This window comes from Camelus dromedarius, chromosome 4 (genome assembly GCF_036321535.1).
Source record: "Camelus dromedarius isolate mCamDro1 chromosome 4, mCamDro1.pat, whole genome shotgun sequence".
Taxonomy (NCBI): Eukaryota; Metazoa; Chordata; class Mammalia; order Artiodactyla; family Camelidae; genus Camelus; species Camelus dromedarius.
This window is the reverse complement of record NC_087439.1, coordinates 38,772,500-38,789,708: the sequence shown is the minus strand read 5'-3', so window position 1 is coordinate 38,789,708 and position 17,209 is coordinate 38,772,500. Positions and strand designations below refer to the sequence as shown.

Below are 17,209 nucleotides of genomic sequence, written 5' to 3'. Positions count from 1 at the left end.
TAAATATTTGTTGACAGGAGAGGATAGACAGGTGATAAATGATAAGTGGGAAACAGTCCTCAAGATCAGAGCCTGACTTGAGTCTCAGTCTGTGAGTATAGCTGGGGGTCCTTGGGCTACTCGTTTCATCTATTTCAGTCTCATAAGTAAATTCTCATTATTTTTGTTTGGTTTATTTCTTGAATACATACTGTCTGGCTTGCACTAGACCAGACTGCAGGTATTTACAGATGCATAAGACACAATTTCTTACCTCTAGAAGTATGGTAGGGTAGTCAGACATATAGACAAGTAATTTCTTTTAAAATATCTTTATATATACATCCCCGTAGAAATATAACTTTTCATAAATGCAAATCTGTGATCATATTTTGTTTTAATCTTCAGTCTTCTTTTTTTCCATTTGTGCTTGGCTCCATACTCCTCACCCTGCTGCCTTTTCCCCAGGTATCCCATGTTAAGACTCTACTGTCTATCCCTCCACAATTTATATTTGTTTCTTTATTCACATAAATTCTATGAAGATAGAGATTCTTTTTAGTTATTGCTCATTTTATAAAAATAGAATCCTATTTTCCATACTTTTCTGTAAATTGCATTTCTCACTCAGTGATACCATGTGGAACTTCTTCCAAGTCATCTGGTGTGGCTCTAATTCATTTATTTTTGAATTAATAGACTTTATTTTTTTAGAACAGCTTTAGGTTTACAGAAAAGGACTGGAAAGTACAGGGAGTTCCCATATACCTCCTCACCCCTCCCGACCCCACCCCAACCCCTGTTATTTTTCTTGTTGTACATTCTATGGGTTTTGACAGATGTATAATGCATGATGGCATTTATCTGTCATTACAGTGTCATACAGAATATTGTCACTGTCCTAAAAATCCCCTGTCCTCCGTCTTTTCATCCCTCCCTCCACTCGAACACCTAGCAACCACAGATCTTTTTGCTCCTGTGTAATTTTGCATTTTCCAGAATGTCATTTGGTTGGAGCCATACAGTAGATTGCCTTTTCAGACGGTCTTCTCTCACTTAGCAATTTAAGTTTGCATTTAAGTTCCCTCCATTTCTTTTCATGGTTTGGTAGCAAATTATTTTTATTGCTGAGTGATATTCCGTTGTCTGAATGGACCATGGATTGTTTATCCATTCACCTGTTGGAGGACATGTCAGTTACGTCCGAGTTTTGGCAGTTATCAATAAAGCTGCTGTAAAAATTTTGTGTGGAGGCTTTTTGCGTGGGTATCAGTTTTCAACTCATTTGGCTAAATAACAAGGAGCTTGCTTGAAAAATTATTTCAGCTGGGAGTTTTCTTTGTATAAAGGTTCTTTATGGATTCAATTTGCTTATTAGATCCAAGACTATTCAGAGTCTCTATTTTTTCTAGTCCCACTTTTGATAACTTGTTCTTTAAGGAATTTGTCCTTTTTTCTAATTTTTAAAATTTATTGGTAAAAGACTTTTACAATAATATCTTACAATCTTTTAATGTCTGTAGAGTCTGTTGTGGTGTCCCATTTTTCATTTCTGAGATGATTTATTCACACTTTTTTTTTCCTTAGTCTCTGTTAGCAATACTGTTAGTTTTCTTTAAAGAGCCAGTTTTTAGCTTTGTTGACCTTTCTCTGCTGTGTTCTTTATTTGATTACCTTTCTTATTTCTTTTCTTCTAATTTCTTTGGATTTGGTTTGCTTTTCCTTTTTTAGCTTCTTGAGATGATTATTTAAAATATTGATGGTATACGTATTTCAGTTTTAATATATATTACCAGGTGGCTTTCAAAAAAATCTATAACCCTTTATATTTTCATGATCAGTGTAGGAAGGTAAACATCTCTCCACATCACCACCAGCAATAGAATTAGTGAACTTTAAGATATTTTGCCAATAAGATGGTTGAAAAGTAAAAATTTACATTTTTCAAACAGGAAACTTAACATAACCATGGTAAGTGCTAGGAATAACGTTTCCACAGGACGTGGCACCTCAGCCCACTGTGGTTCTGGGGAGTCTGCTTTGCAGGGGTAGGACCAGAGATGAGGTACAGATGAAGTCCAGAGGAGTTTGTACTACATGGTTCCTAACACATTTTCTAACTCCAAAATTCTAAGAATCTAGATAGGGAATTGTGAGATATAAAATCTGAGAATTATACAATGTTATATGGCTTTATCTCTCATCTTGAGCTCCTGTAAGCAAGTGGTCACACTTTCAAGAATCATGGAAGCCTGAAATGTCTGTTTTCTTTCATAGCAATGGAGGCATTCCTACACAGCTTCATATGACATTTATGACTTAAAGAAAAGGTCAGTGATTTCCTCCTAAAATCTATTATGCTTTTCTAGTGTAATAATAGTTTGAAAAGAAAAGGAATCCCACTGATTTATTCACTTGGTAATATTTCTTTTTATGTTTTTCCAGGCAGCTGATTACAGAAGAGAGAATCCCAAACAACACACAGTGGATCACATGGTCACCAGTGGGTCATAAATTGGTTAGTGAGCTTCTTCCCTTGTCAGAAACATAATGGCTCAGATCTCTCATATGCAGAAGCTGCTAACCCAGATACAGAGCAGAAACTTAGGAAGCCAGTAGGTCACAATCAAATAGAGGGTTAGTACCTAAAATAATACTTTGTTAGTCTAACATGGCAAATATAATTCCTAAAAGTTTCTGAACTACTGTTAGGCAATTGTTTATTTACTGGGGAAATGTTTATTAAACTCTTAAATTCTAAATCTGTTGCACTTAAGTTTTTGTTTGGTTCGGTTTGGTTTGGCTTTTTTGAAGCATACTTGCTTTCTGCTAGATCTGTGACTTTCTCTGTATCACCGTAGATATGCCTTCATGTTCTATAGTCTTAAGAGTGTCCGAAGTCCAAAAGAATCTAAACAGAAAGACAGACTGTTTATCTGTAGTTGAACTTCACCCCCTGGGCAGGCCAGGGGCCCTCCCTCCACTCCCCTCCCCCAGAGAGAAATGCAAAGCACCTGTCATTGTAAAGAAGTGGCCAGTCTTCCGGGTCCTCAGTAGCAAAGAGCAGTGGTTGTGAGCTTCTTCTTTTTAATAGTTAAGGAGTGTTTTTAAGATTATTTGGGGATGATAGCATGTATACTTATAATTTAAGAACTTGAGGGGAGGGAGTAAATGACTCTTTTCCTGCTCAAATGGAATAACCTAAGGTAATCATTACACTTGCCTACCAACAATTTTGGGGGATAAAATAATTGATAAAATGTTTTTTTTCAAACTCCAGGATAAAATATAACATATTATTTATCATCTCCCCCCCCCCAATCTTTCTAGGCATACGTTTGGAACAATGATATTTATGTTAAAAGTGAACCAAACTTGCCAAGTCAGAGGATCACGTGGACTGGGAAAAAAGATGTGATATATAATGGAATAACTGACTGGGTTTATGAAGGTAGGGACGTTAAAGCTTTTTCAGATCAGAAAATTTGTACATTTTCAAAAACAGTTATACATTTCCTTTGAAAATGGGACAGTTCGTTAACATTCAAAATGAGGTTCCTTTTTTAATGTAATCAAATCCTCCTTCAGCCTTCACAAGCCAGGTGTCTCATAAACCAAGAATTTCGTAGCTGCTGCCACTCTTGTCCTCAATGTCTCATCAATGCTCCTATTGTCTTTGTTCTACTGCTACAAAGCGCCTTTCTGTGTAGGTAGCTTTTCTGCTTTACTGGGGCATAAAAGCCTCCAGATTAAAACATCAGATATTTCTCTGATTGGGCCCACCTAACCCAGAAGTTTCTAAGGAAATCTAAGTATTCCCACAACATTCCAAAAGATGACGAAATATTGTCTGGAGGTTGGGGAGGAGAGGGGAAGAAAATGCCTGTTTTATAAAAGATTTGTGTTCATTTGAATTTGGACAAATGATAATTTCTTGTTTTTAAAGAAGAAAAAACTAAAAAGATGTGATATATAATGGAATAACTGACTGGGTTTATGAAGGTAGGAAAAAATGAGGTCAAAAAACAGAACTGAAAAAGGTAAAAAGAATTATTCTCTCTTTTAGGATAAAGAGTTTTAGAAACGATTAGGAAAACATTATTCGTATCTACAATTGCCAAGGTAAAAGGCATTTTGAGGCCGTTCCACACAGTTCACTAGATTGCCTCATGCTTATTAAAGACTCATCCTTACCTTATCCTGTTATTTCTTCTTCATACTTAAAAAAAATAATTTTCCTCATGACTTCATTTTGTTTCTTACCAGTTCAAGTTCTGTTAAATGGGTAACATTATAAGAACAACAACAGAAAATACTTTAAACGAAAGATAAATGTCCATGGCCCAGAAACAAGTGTTTGATTAGAACTTATGATGACATTTACTAGCACTAGTCACTTAGAGATTGAAAAACATCTTTCATTCCTTTTGGACAGCACAGCACAACCGCCAGAATCCCCGACGTGAGCTGGGTAAAGCCTCTTCCCAAAGCTGTGACCAACCCTTCCCTGGAACAGCTGGGCATCTCCAAGATAACACCCCAACACAGGGGTCCTTTCTGAGGGAGATAATAGCTGGAGGGCTCTCATTTTGCCTGTTCATGACTAAGCCATTCACAAGGAGAAGAAAGGCTTCACAGTTTCAGTGTGAGCCTGGCTTTAAAAATGGGACTTCGGTCCCTACAGGGAAATTCCTATGATTGGTTTTGTGTATTTAAAGGAGCACATCTGCTTCTCCATATATCAGATCACCCTCGCATTGCAGCCACCCTCTCCACTGTAGCCATGAAGACTTCTTGGGCAAAAAGGAGTACATTTGAGAATCTGTAGGTTTATAAGCAAAAGAACAAAGAAAGCTGCAAAGTCTAAACAAGGCCACGTGCCACACTGTGGAGGGACGCTCACAGAGGAGCCCCTACCCCACCTGGAGTCCCCACATAGCTTTCTCTCTCGATTTCTCTGTTTTTACTTAGTTTTATTTCATGATTTTCTAATGGTTTATCATCTTTCTTTAGTTAATAAGTATTTTATTTTTTTTAATGATAATCCTTTTCTCCTAGTATGAAGTTAATTATGTGATAGTCACTCTTGCATATGAGTGTAATTTACCTAACCCAGAGCTGAAAATGAGAGTTTTGGTGAGAGCAAGGATGAGGAGGGATAGAGAAGGAAGTACTTTTGGAAGATGGAGCACTCCCTACCCCCCGGAGTGGTAGTGTTGACAGTGGTGGTGTGATTAACTCCTTGCAATTCATTGAGTGCCAGCCACCTACAAGGTGCTGTGCCAGGTGCTGGGGACACAGAGACAAATGCCACCCAACTGCTGCTGTCAGGGAACTTAGCCCAGGGAGAGAGAGACAAAGAAGCCAACAAATAATTGTCATGGAGTAAGTTAAAGTATCCTATTAGGGGCAGGAAACTAGGTCTAGGGGCACATAAGGAGGGTCAGATCCGAGTGGTGAGTCGGGAGGTCTCACAAGATGGTGAGGGAAGGTCGAAGTCAGGGCAGACAGCGGGGCTAGGGGGATGCCAAAGACACATCTGTGCTCACAGCCAGCTTTGTTTTAGGCAGGGCTGAAAATCTTTTCTTTCCCGTGTTATTTGCCCTTCTCCCTACCTGTGGTCCCTTCATTCTCAAGACTTTGAGTTTGACTGGAAGTAGTTTTATAAGAATGGTTTTGATGCTTCATCAATATGGAAAAATATGTTCTGTATTCTAAACAACTACTAATTCGAAACCCAGAATGCTACTTGCTCCCTGTACTTACAAGTAATTTTACCAACCATAACCTTGCTGTAATTGTATTCATTTTATGTAAGTGGATCTCGATCTTAGATTAGAACCAGTGGGTAGAAGCCACAAGGAATGAGACATCAACTCAGTATGTGAAGACGTTCTTAGTGGGAACCCCCTTGGCTTGGAATCACAAAGCCTGTGTCTTAGTTCTTGCCTCTGGCAATTCACTCAGTCTTAGCCTTAGTTGCCTTCTCTGTAAAATACCCTATGAATAGACTCACCCAGGGTTCGAATAGATAAGTGTGTTGTAAATTGTAAATTGCTGCATAAATGTAACTCAGTGCTATAGGGATAAAGCAGTTAAAGGGGGAGCAGGCTGCCTCACCAAGCAGAGAAGTGCTGAACTAGGCAGGGACAGTGGAGCCTGGACTCCAGACAAATCTGGATTCTTCCTTGATTCTAGCTACCATTGGTCACGTGACCCTGAGTAAATGACTTACTCTCTTTAAGTCTGCCTGCCTCTCTCTGCTCATCTTCACAGTGAGTTATTGTGAGGATCAGCTGAGATAATAGATGCCAGATACTTATTAGTGTCTGGTGCATGGTTAGCAGTCATTAAATATCAGCTGCTCATCATTATAATTACTATATTTTATTATTGTTGTTATTTTTACTGTTACTACTACTACTATTACCATTGTTATTATTGAAAACAAGCCCAAGCATTTGGAAGAAACTTGTCAAGAGGCCTCAAGAATCAGAAAAGTGATTGGAATAAATGATTTCCAAAGAGTTAGATTCAAGTTTTTATGCTTTTGCTTCCACCTTCGCTCTCACAGCAGAATATGAGAAGTGTGCGTTAACTTTGCGTAAAGGACTAGGAGGCTTCGTCTAGTCTACCTGAATCCCCTGTTCCTGGTGGGTTTTGGCGATTTAAGAGCCAGAGATTGGAAGTCCCATGAATAGTCTTCTAAATAAACATATAAGAAGGAGCTACCTTTGCCAGAGATTGAGAACGAGTCCAACATTGTTCTAGAAAGCAAAACGTTTCCTTTCATTTGCCTCTGCCTTTGACCCTCTTCCCTCACTGTCAGCGGATACACCAGAGGAGGGTGTTAATCCAATGGAGTCTTCAGTTTCCAGGCTAGGCAAAGGAGAGGTTTCTTGGTAGGGTTCTCATGACTCCTTGTCATTCTAAATCCATCCTTCCCACACTTTTTGTGCCAAGAGTACTAGCTCTGAGCATCATATTGGTTTGATAGCCTGGAGCCACACACCACCCACCAGTACCTTGCAAGCTCAGCACAAACTGAGCCCAGCTGGGGAGCTTCTCCTGGCATATTGACTGTTTGAAAATTAGAAAGGCGAATCAGCCATCAGCCCCTTGTGTGAAATTTACTTTTAGTATGTTCTGTGGCATAAATTTAGAGGATTATAAGATAAAGAAAAAAATGTAGAGTTTATATTAAATATTGTGTGCTAAAATATTCTAAAATGGTCCAACGGGTTACTTATTTTTACAATCCAGATCTATCTTTGAAGATTTTATTTTTACTCATTTGTATTACTCTGATTTTGGAAGCCCAGCAAATGCAAAGTGGTTCATTAGTTGAACTCTACTGTAATTACTCAAGCTAATGAGAATAATATTTTGAATGCCAGAGCCAATTTATCAGCTACTTCTTGTAACGGAACAATTTCTGTCTTTTTTCAGAGGAAGTCTTCAGTGCTTACTCCGCTCTGTGGTGGTCTCCAAACGGCACTTTTTTAGCATATGCGCAATTTAATGACACGGAAGTCCCGCTGATTGAGTACTCCTTCTACTCTGATGAGTCACTGCAGTACCCAAAGACTGTGCGCATTCCATATCCAAAGGTCTGTGCTCCTGTTCATATAGTGGATCCGTGATTTGATGGGAAGAGAATGGTTTCATTTAATCCTTTCCTGCTAATGAAAATATTGTCAGTCTCTCTTCAACAGCTTGCTGTGATTACTCTTGCTGAAGTCAACAGCAGCTGGCAATTTTAAAGTATTTTTATTATCCTAGGAAAGAGTGTGATTTAAGGTTTTGTAATTTCTCCAAAAACTTTGAGGAATGACAAGCCGAAAAAGATGGGGAAAATGCTTTTGAAAGAGGTAGGGGGAATGAAAATGTTTGAATGGAGGAAGAGAGAGGCTGTAATTGAATCACAAGCTCGTCTCATTTGTAGAAGTTGGAATGTGCCCTAGATGAAGTTGAAAAGCTTGGTTATGTATCAGGTTGTATTACGAACTAACAGATACATGACTAGTTTTAGTGGTTCTATTATAGATTTGGCACTAATGTAAATTTCACGCGTCCTACATTTGGAATAATAGTGGCACGTCTTGGTTTTCCAGACTGTTTTGCCCCTCCAGGATGCATGTTTATGAAAATGAAAGAGCTTTATTAAGCAGTATAAGCCAAGGAAGAGGGAGATTTAGAAAGGAACTTGATTCTTCACAAGTGTCATAATAATAATGGCCATGGTATAATCTATGGAAAAATCTGATAGTAAAGTGTTTTTGCTGTAGGCAAAAAGGAAAAGGGATTTTTATTTTTACCAACTCACTCAATTTGCCTTATGAAGAGCTGCCATTTTAAGGAAAATAGAGGAAGTTAAAAGAAAAAAAAAATCAGAGACTAAATATGGAGATGTATTTTCAGTGGAATGTTATTTTTTGAAGAGTGAAACTGGCAAAAAAAAAATACCATAGAATGTTCTCGCTAAAAATATCATATTATTTCTAACTAATTTGTCAATTAAAGATCTATGTGTATATATAAAATGATTTTATAGATTTCTGTCATAATATTGATTGTCGAGCTCCAAAGTGGTGAACCTGAATTTGGAGTGGGAATGATGGATTCCCAAGTAGCATTTTGGCTCTCGCCTCAGGTAAACTAATTTTCCTGGTGGCTTGTGTCTTTGGCTGAGGCCAGGGAATTCTTCCTAGTGATCAGCCATCAGTCTCCTTGTCTTCTGGAGTCAGGGTATGTGTGCAGATTAGTAGGATTGATTTTAACAAGTTTACCCTTATCTGCACAAAGTGCATAAATTATAAACATTCATGTTACTTTGGACCCAAAGTTAATTTATATATTATATATATATAATATTAAATATATATACTCTGTCCAAACATTTCATGACTCTCCCTCATATTCATTTTATCTATATTAAATTGTTTGAGAATGTCTGATTGTTTATCATTTTATGGCCATCATGCCGACATTTTTGTACAGCTTTAAACTTGTGCAGTGATGTTATGTTTTGTTTGTGTGGTCAGTACCAATGCTGTGATTGTCATCTCCTAGGCAGGAGCTGTGAATCCAACTGTAAAGTTCTTTGTTGTAGATACCAGCACACTCAGCCCAAACGTCAATGCTACTTCCCGACAAATCGTCCCTCCTGCTTCTGTATTAATAGGGTAAGACTCTTAACCCAAATGCTTGTGCTGTAAGCAGTTCCATAGCTCCCAGGGAGAACACTTCCAAAGTGCATGGCAGAATCAATGGCAGTGTCCCATGGTGTCCCGGGGGCTAGCCTGTCCTTCATTCTTCGGTTCAGCCACACTTTGTTGAGCACCTACCTCACGTCTTCCCGCCAGGCACGGCTCCCATGGTGGGGCTGCGCAGTGACTAGTGCCATGGAGCCTACCCGAGAGGGCAGGGAGGCAGACAATAACCAGGTAAACAAATAAAGATATAAAATGTCAGGTCATGAGAGGCTGTGAAGACAATCATGGGAAGGCAGACATGATGGTGATGGCAGAGAGAGGTCAGGGAAGGTCTCTCTGAGACCTGTGAACAGTGATGTGAAGGAAGAGGGAGGATCTGGCCACACGGAGAGCTAGGGGAGCGGTGTCCGGGCAGAGGAAGAGCAGGTTCAAAGTCCCTGCAGAGGGAGCCTGCTTGGTGCAGGAGAGGCCCTGCCGAGAGGTTAGGATCTGGGGCCCTCTGAGAGGGGAGGGGAGCAGTGGGAGTAAGGTCAGATCACACGGGGCTTTGCAGGGCCTGGTAAGACCTCGCGAAATTCAGGGGAACTGTGGATTAAACTTAAGGAGCCCCATAGCACTGATGTGCTTGAATGATCCTTGGTGGCTTGAAATTCTCAGCCTCTCCTTTATTTTCCTCTAAAGATAAACACCAAATTGGATGAAACTTGCGATCAGGTTGCTCTCTATTCACTTCCATTGTTTATGTTGGTTTTGTTGTTGCTTCTAAATAATAACTAGCATATATTGAGCACTCACTGTGTGCCAGACACGGGGGTTATCACATGCTTTATCCTGTTAATCTTTAAAGTAACTCCTTCCAACAACTATTATTATATGTCTGTTTTACAGATAAGAAAATGAGGTCTAGAGTTTAAGAAAATGAGCCAGTAGGAGTCATATGCAAACCTTTCTGATTGAAAGAAAGAGCTTGTAAGCACTCCGATAGGTGTTCTCCCTCCCTCCGTGTGAATTCAGCTGATGCCCTCAGAGGCCTGAAGTTATCGTCAGGGCAATATGGAAGCATCTTCCTTCTCAAGGTTGCATTTACCGCCTCAGAGATGCTGTAGGCTCTGTCCTGTGGTTATTAATTTATTGACTTGGTTAGAAATATCTATGTTAACTTCTTCATTCTGAGAGAAAATTATTAGTAAATTGATTTTTTTTCCCCTGAGTTTGTGCAAGGGTAGAAAAATGTACCCAGAGTTCTAAAGTCTGTTGTTTGGTCCCGTCCAGCCATCTCTTCCATCAACATTGATTAAGCACCCACTACTTACACTCACAAATGTCTGAAGGGCTGAGTCTGCCTTCTGGCACTTACGATAAGGTGGAGGGTATGAAATGTGTCCATAGATGACTCCAAAAGTGCCAATGACAGAGGCATACACAAAAGGCTGGAGGCATTCTGAGGAGGGGGAGATGGGTTTTCTCTGACCCTGGGGATCAAAGAAAGCTTCCTGGAGGAGGAGCAGATGGAACAGGACACAGGGGAGGAAGAGCTCTGGCGTGGAGGCATCACTGAGCACGCAGAAGCTCAGGGGTCCAGGGAAAGAGCCCCAGGCCCTGTGTGCCCTCTTGGTCGACACCCAACAGCTGCCTGCCGAGAGCTCCTGCTCTGAAAGATTTTAGATCTGGAAGGGGCTTTGGGCCTTACAAATGTTTTTAAGGACCCAGAAACCTTTGGCCAAGTGTGATACAACACAGAGATGCAGTGCCAGAAAGCAAACAGCAGTTGGCTGCTCGGGTCCCAGGCCCAGTCCCGGTCCCCTCTCCTTCCTCCTGGAGTCTCAGAATAGACAGAACCTACAGGGCTTCCAGAACACACTCAGAACATCACTGTGAGACACAGATGAGAGATCTGATGCCCAGAGAGGTAAATGCATCTGCTCTAGGTCACACAGCAAGTGGGAGCTGGAAATAGGACAGAGGCCTGCACCTGCCGGGCCAGAGTAATCGAACGATCCAGTTTAAATGTATCGGGTGATTCCTGTGCTGGGGACTGGGCTTGGTGCTCTGCTCACATCATCTCCTTTGTTACCCGCCTGCTCCTGTGATGTCCTTTTCACGGCCATTTCACAGATGAAGAGATGGAGTGAGTCTTCCCCACTAAGAAATTACTTTCCAAGGTGCAGTTGTGAATTTTGGAGCTCCAGGAACTTCAGTGGTTTAAGGACTTATTTTTCTCCCTCCCTAAATGAACCCTTAAGTCTATTCTTTGAAGCTCTTTAGGCCATACTCAGGGTGAGGGCAGCCTCACTTACTGTGGGTATTTGCTGTGGAACGTACTTCACCAAAGAATTGTTTTTGGAACTGCTGCAGGAAGGAGTGTGTTGTGTATGACATTGCAGATCCAGCTCTGGTCTCTGTTAACACCAGTACGGCTGCAGCTTAGCTGCAACCAAGCTTGAGTTCCCCCTGGAGAAAATGTTCTAGTGCACGGCGCTGATCTGATTTCTGGCCTCGTGCAGAGACCAGCAGGGCCAAGTGAATCCAGGCAGGCGACGCCTCCTGAGCTGCCCGGCACCCTCTGCTGTGTCATGTGGTAATTCCCTAGCTCCTGGGGCGTGAGGCCCTGCGAGAACGAGTGTCTTCTGTCCTCTGAACAGATGCCCATCGCTAATTTTCTCCATAGGCCACATTCTTTCATCACAGAGCTTCCAGCAGCTGAAATCCTACAGGAAGATGAGGCTCCTTGGTCACTTTGTTAGACTGGGCTCCTGTAGCGAGTGTGAGGGGCGTCCTTCAGACTGCTGGCCTTGCTGAGTCAGAGCACCAGCTGATCAGATTCGTTAAGCTGTTCACTTGTATTGACTACCTGTACTGGGAATTTGAGAGCTCAGAATATTTGAGACAAAACAGCAGATAATGTAAAACCATACATCTCCTAACTTTTAGTGAGAGCAGTGCTTCACATGGCTGGACTGACGCAAGATGAATTCTACAGGTAGGGGCCGGCCAAGTCTTACCATAAGATCTCCAGAACCTCACAGGACATAGCAAGTGCTCAATCGATATGTGTAGAATAAATGAATAGACACGTTCATGTAGGAACGGATGGACGACTGGGTGGATGGTTGAGGTGTGTTAACGTGTGTGACTTTGTGTGTGTGGTATAGGAGTTTATATAGCCAGCACCATGAAAGATGGCCTTCAAAATGAATTTGCGTGGCAATTCGTCTTCTCTGCCTCCTCCCAGCCATCTGCAAATTCTGTGGCTTGAAGCTAGAGGATTAGGGCAGGCGTGTTTTACTGCTGAATGACTCTGGGGCCCCCCCGCACACCCAGCTCATGACCTGTCCCCTCCCCCGCCCCTGGTTCTCTCTGCTCCTGAGGGACACAATAGATAAAGGCTTGCTATGTCTCCTCGGAACAGCTGATAACCCTTGGTCTATAAAGTAGGGACCTCAGGGTTTGAGATTTTCAGCAGGAGATAAATGAACTGGACTGAAATACCCCGGAAGCTAGTGAGCCCTGCAAGAAAGGAAGCAGTCTAGGAGTTCACACGCTGTGGGCACTGCATCCCCCGGGTCTGCTCCATCTCACCCTAGCCTTGCGTGTCCTCGGCCATCTGTCAGCAGACCCGGGAGGGTTGGTGTCCCTGTCGGAGCAGAGGGTGGCATAGAGCCTGCGGGCAGCGCAGGCAGAATGCCTGCTTCCCCAGGGGATTCACTGAGTTAATCACTCCACCCTTTGCCGTTGCTCTTAGCAGCAGTTTTTCTCTCCAGTCTGCTTTCCAGTTAGTAATAGGTACCTCATTTTAAGTACCATTATTATAGCAAAAGAAACATTTCCACAAATGAGTATCACATAACAGACATTTATTAAATGCCTACTGTTTGCAAGGCAACAGTCACTTTACAAAGTGATGCCCTGTAGTATAACTTTCCAAAGCAAGTCCCTCCTTGTGCATTCAAGTATGATTTGCTTTATAAAATTCAGTTATTCAGTCTGCACACACTCTCTAGGAATAAACAGATTTCATAGAGTGCGGAATTTCATCCTGAAAAGAAGCAAGAGGGTGAAGGTAACTAACAGTGTTTACCAGAGGGTGGGTGGACGTTCTGCAGAGAGAATGACGTGCGGCAGGACATCTGAAGCCAGCTGCTTAGTTTGGTTTTGACTCCGACCCTTTCCAGCGTATGACCTCGGACAAGTTACCTAACTTCGCTACACTCTGTTTACTTATCTGCAAAACACGAGCTCTAACATTCCTCCCTCCTAAGGTGGTCATGAGCTTCACGTCAGCACTCAGACCAGTTCCTGGCACACAGGAGACTCCACATGGGTGTGAACTCCTAGTGTCCAGAAATTACTTCATCGCTTTAATATTAAAATCAACCCTATTCCTCCTGGACTCATCCTGTTCCAGAAGTTAGAAGAGCTTGGTGGACCCCAATGTCTAACCTGGGATAGGCAGTCAGTGGCTCCAGGGATGCCAAGCTGCCTGGATGCTCCCTCCTCCACCCTACCCCCAACCACCATAAACGGTCCATTCAATACGTGCCTCTCTGTTTTTACAGAACAAAATTGGCACGTAGTTGCAAAGTATAGCTGATGGTACTGCTTGTTGGATGATTCTGGTCTTAAGTGGGGGCTTCAGCCTTCCAGTAAAAAGTACAATTAAGCCGTTGGTTTTCTTGATCTTTTTCACAACTCACTGACATCCTGGCCTGGCATGATCTCAGCTCAGGGCTGGGCTATGCACCCTCATGCTGTCTCCCCTCAATTCCAAATCCTGAAGAGAGGTACATTTATAGAAGAATTCAAAATTTACAGTCTGCTCCACTGGTGAACCACCCTTACTGAGTCCTCACAGGGTGCAGAGTACATCCTGGGCTGTGGAGAGTGACAGAGGTAGTGGAGGATACAGGTTCACAAACCTTTGATCTAGAAATGGGCAGGGAAGATGCCAGATGCACGTGAGTTTCCTGGCAGACTCCCCAAATTCCATTGCTCAATGTTTTCAAATGGGGAAAAGTTACTTTTCTATGACTGATTGCTAAACTTGAAGCATAATTTATGGCTAATAGTAGATAAAGTAGTTATTTAGTACCAGGTGACCCGCTAATCACATGAAAGGGTTTTCTTCCCACCTCGCCTGTCCCTTCCTCCCACCAGGCCACCTGAGAGAAGAGGAAGGCTGTTTCTGGAGACCTTTCTCATAATCGATGCCCATGGAACCCTTGGAAAATATGTGCATGTGTGTGGAAAGCCCTTTTTTTCTCCCTAGAGAGAGGTATATGATTTTAATCAGATTTATAAAGCAGTTTTGACCTAAAATAATAAGAACTACGGGTACAGAACAAGAGTTTGCCCCCACCCCCACACTGGGCCCTCTGGCCAAATCCAGCCCCCGCCCATTTTTGGATGGTCCCACAAATAAGAATGGTTTTTGCATTGTTGAATGGTTGGGAAGAAGAATCATTGGAAAAAGACTACATCCTGACACGTGAAATGTACACAGACGTCACATCTCAGTGTCTCACTGGCGCACAGCCACACTCTTTCCTTACGTATTGTCTCCAGCCGCTTTTGTGCTGCCAAGGCAGAGTCGAGCAGCTGTGACAGAGAGCATGTAGCCCGCAAAGCTGGAAATATTTACTGGCTGGCCTTTTTCTGCAAAAGTTTTCTGGACCCTGGTCTAGAAAATGTTTTTGGAAAACTTTTGTTTTCTATCTTGCATTTCATTCTTCTGTTCCCTTTACAAGGATTTGTCCCCTATCCCCAGTAGGATTTGTTTGCCTTTCCATTTTCTCATCTAATGCCTCTGTGTGAGGCTCAGCGCAGGAGAGTCAGACTGGGTGAGGCGCCCCTGGTCCTGGGCAGGAAAAGAGCGTTCACCTCTCAGCTTCCGCAGCCTGGCGGTTCATGAGAAATGCCATGAGACCCATGACAGCGGTGTAGGAGGAGGGGTCTCCAAGAAAGCATCGTGGGCAGGGGTATTTGAGTAAGTCCTAAAGAAGTTAGAGCATGACTGTGATTTCAGACTGATGGGCAGCTGACAAAAGGAGGCAGCTGGGAAGCCTCGTAGGGTGTTCATGGAATACTGGCCATGCAGACTAGTTCTCAATAAGCAAGAGAAAGGACTGAAATGGAGAGGAGTCTCTCTTTGTGCGAATGTGGTGCTTTGCTGCTGGGTCTTCTTTCAGTGCCTGCCAGCTGCAGTGGGGACAGCCTGGAGGTCCAGGTACCCGGGGCACATTAAGACAGTAAGGTCCCCTGCTGAAAAGGGGGATAGTGAAGTGATGAGGGGTTTAAAGTGCTTTCTCCAACACCTTATCCATCCTCAGTGCTCAATAAATATTTGTTGCTTGACTTAGTGCCTGTGAAGGGAGTGGAGACTGGAACTGATCTGTGAATTCTGAGGAAGGACAGAGCTACGTAGGTCACAAAGGACAGGACAGGACTTCCCCCTTTGGTCAGTGCCGCTTTCCACAGAATTTTAGTGAGCGTCTGTTTTGTGCCGGGGGTCTGCTGGGCCCCGGAGATGCCCTGTGAACAAGAGAGTTGTGGCCCAGCCCCAGAGAGTTTGCAGTCAAGCAAGGAGAGCACAGGGACAGGAGAAGGGGTGGGCACAGCCTGTGAGGGAAAGAGCAAAGGAACGGATGCAGCCTGGGGCATATGGAGAGCGAGGCAGGGAGAAAGGCTTCCTTGGGAATCCTTCTGACAAAAGGGAGCAAGGCTTTGATCAGACACTGAAAAGGAATGACTTGCGAATAGTCATACAGAATCACACTAGAGCGTGTGGGGGAGCAAATAAAATAAATTATCCAGGGCAAGCACTTAGGGAGGCTAGCAGAAAGGTAAATTATGGATTCCTATCACTATCACTCCAAACGTAGTTCCAAAAATTGTTAAAGGTCTGCGTTGGAGGAGGACGCCCTGCTCCAGATCTCTCTGTTTCTGTAAACTTACGTTAAAATACCAAAAGTTCCCTGAATTTCTTCACATGACTCATATTTTGACTCTTGAGAAAAGATTTGTACAATATAACTATTTGCTCTTTAAAGTTTGTAGATATGTGAGTCAACTTTTTCTTCTTTGGAAATGAAGTTAAGGAAAGGGTCAACTGCAGTTTCTCGCCACGAGGAAGACTTTTCTAGACAAGAACATCAAATTACCAGAAAATACTCAGATCTCAACCAGCGTCCTTGGCCTCCTGTAATGTTCCCTCAAGGCAGCAGAAAAAACATGGGAAATGTCACCCTTGACACCCTGGCACCACCAAAGGCCAGCTGAGGACCTGTAAAGTCCTGAGCCACGAGTTGCATGTGCTACACCCCCGTGGGATGTTAGCTGCTGTTTCCCATCAGATAGATTTTAATTGTCATTCAGAATTAAATTACATGTTGAGCCTTAAGGAAAGGTAAAATACTATGGTGTTAAATGGTTTCAACAACTATTTAAAATTGTATGCCGGCGGGAGAGTATAGCTCAGTGGTAGAGCACATGCTTAGCATGCACGAGGTCCTGGGTTCAATCCCCAGTGCCTCCATTAAATAAATAAACAAATAAATAAATGAACCTAATTACTCCCACCCCAAAAATAAATAAATTGTATTCCTGTGAAGGCTGATTTCATTGAGTAAAATGTCTATTTGCACCAAGGTCTGGAAATAATGTTTCTCTCTCTCCCTCCCTCCCTTCATGGTTCCTTCCCTCCCTCCTTGCAGGGACCACTACTTGTGTGGCGTGACATGGGTAACCGAGAAAAGGATTTCTCTGCAGTGGATCCGGAGGATTCAGAACTATTCAATCATGGATGTCTGTGACTATGATGAGTCCACCGGGAGATGGGCTTCCTCAGTGGTAAAGTTGAATCGAGATATTCCGCTTCCAAATCTACCCAGGATCTGAGGGCCGTGTGAAAACAGAGAGTTATCAGGAAATCAAGTTTGAGTTTCTGTTCTTTCTGACTCTGGGTCTGGCCCTGAGGCCATAAGTCTTGACTGACATTTAGGTCATCTGCTACCTGGAGG

At 42.6% G+C, this 17,209-nt stretch overlaps 1 protein-coding gene across 3 annotated transcripts in view; it reads left to right on the top strand.

Annotated features, from left to right (window-relative positions):
- DPP4 (dipeptidyl peptidase 4) overlaps positions 1-17,209 on the top strand; it is a 74,293-nt gene that overhangs the window by 24,727 nt on the left and 32,357 nt on the right. For all 3 annotated transcript variants that reach the window (XM_031451547.2, XM_031451544.2, XM_031451546.2), the window contains 6 exons: positions 2,257-2,309; positions 2,425-2,497; positions 3,310-3,430; positions 7,429-7,589; positions 9,052-9,164; positions 16,904-17,039. In XM_031451547.2, the coding sequence (XP_031307407.1) occupies positions 2,257-2,309; positions 2,425-2,497; positions 3,310-3,430; positions 7,429-7,589; positions 9,052-9,164; positions 16,904-17,039 (657 nt within the window). The remainder of the gene's footprint in view (positions 1-2,256; positions 2,310-2,424; positions 2,498-3,309; positions 3,431-7,428; positions 7,590-9,051; positions 9,165-16,903; positions 17,040-17,209) is intronic.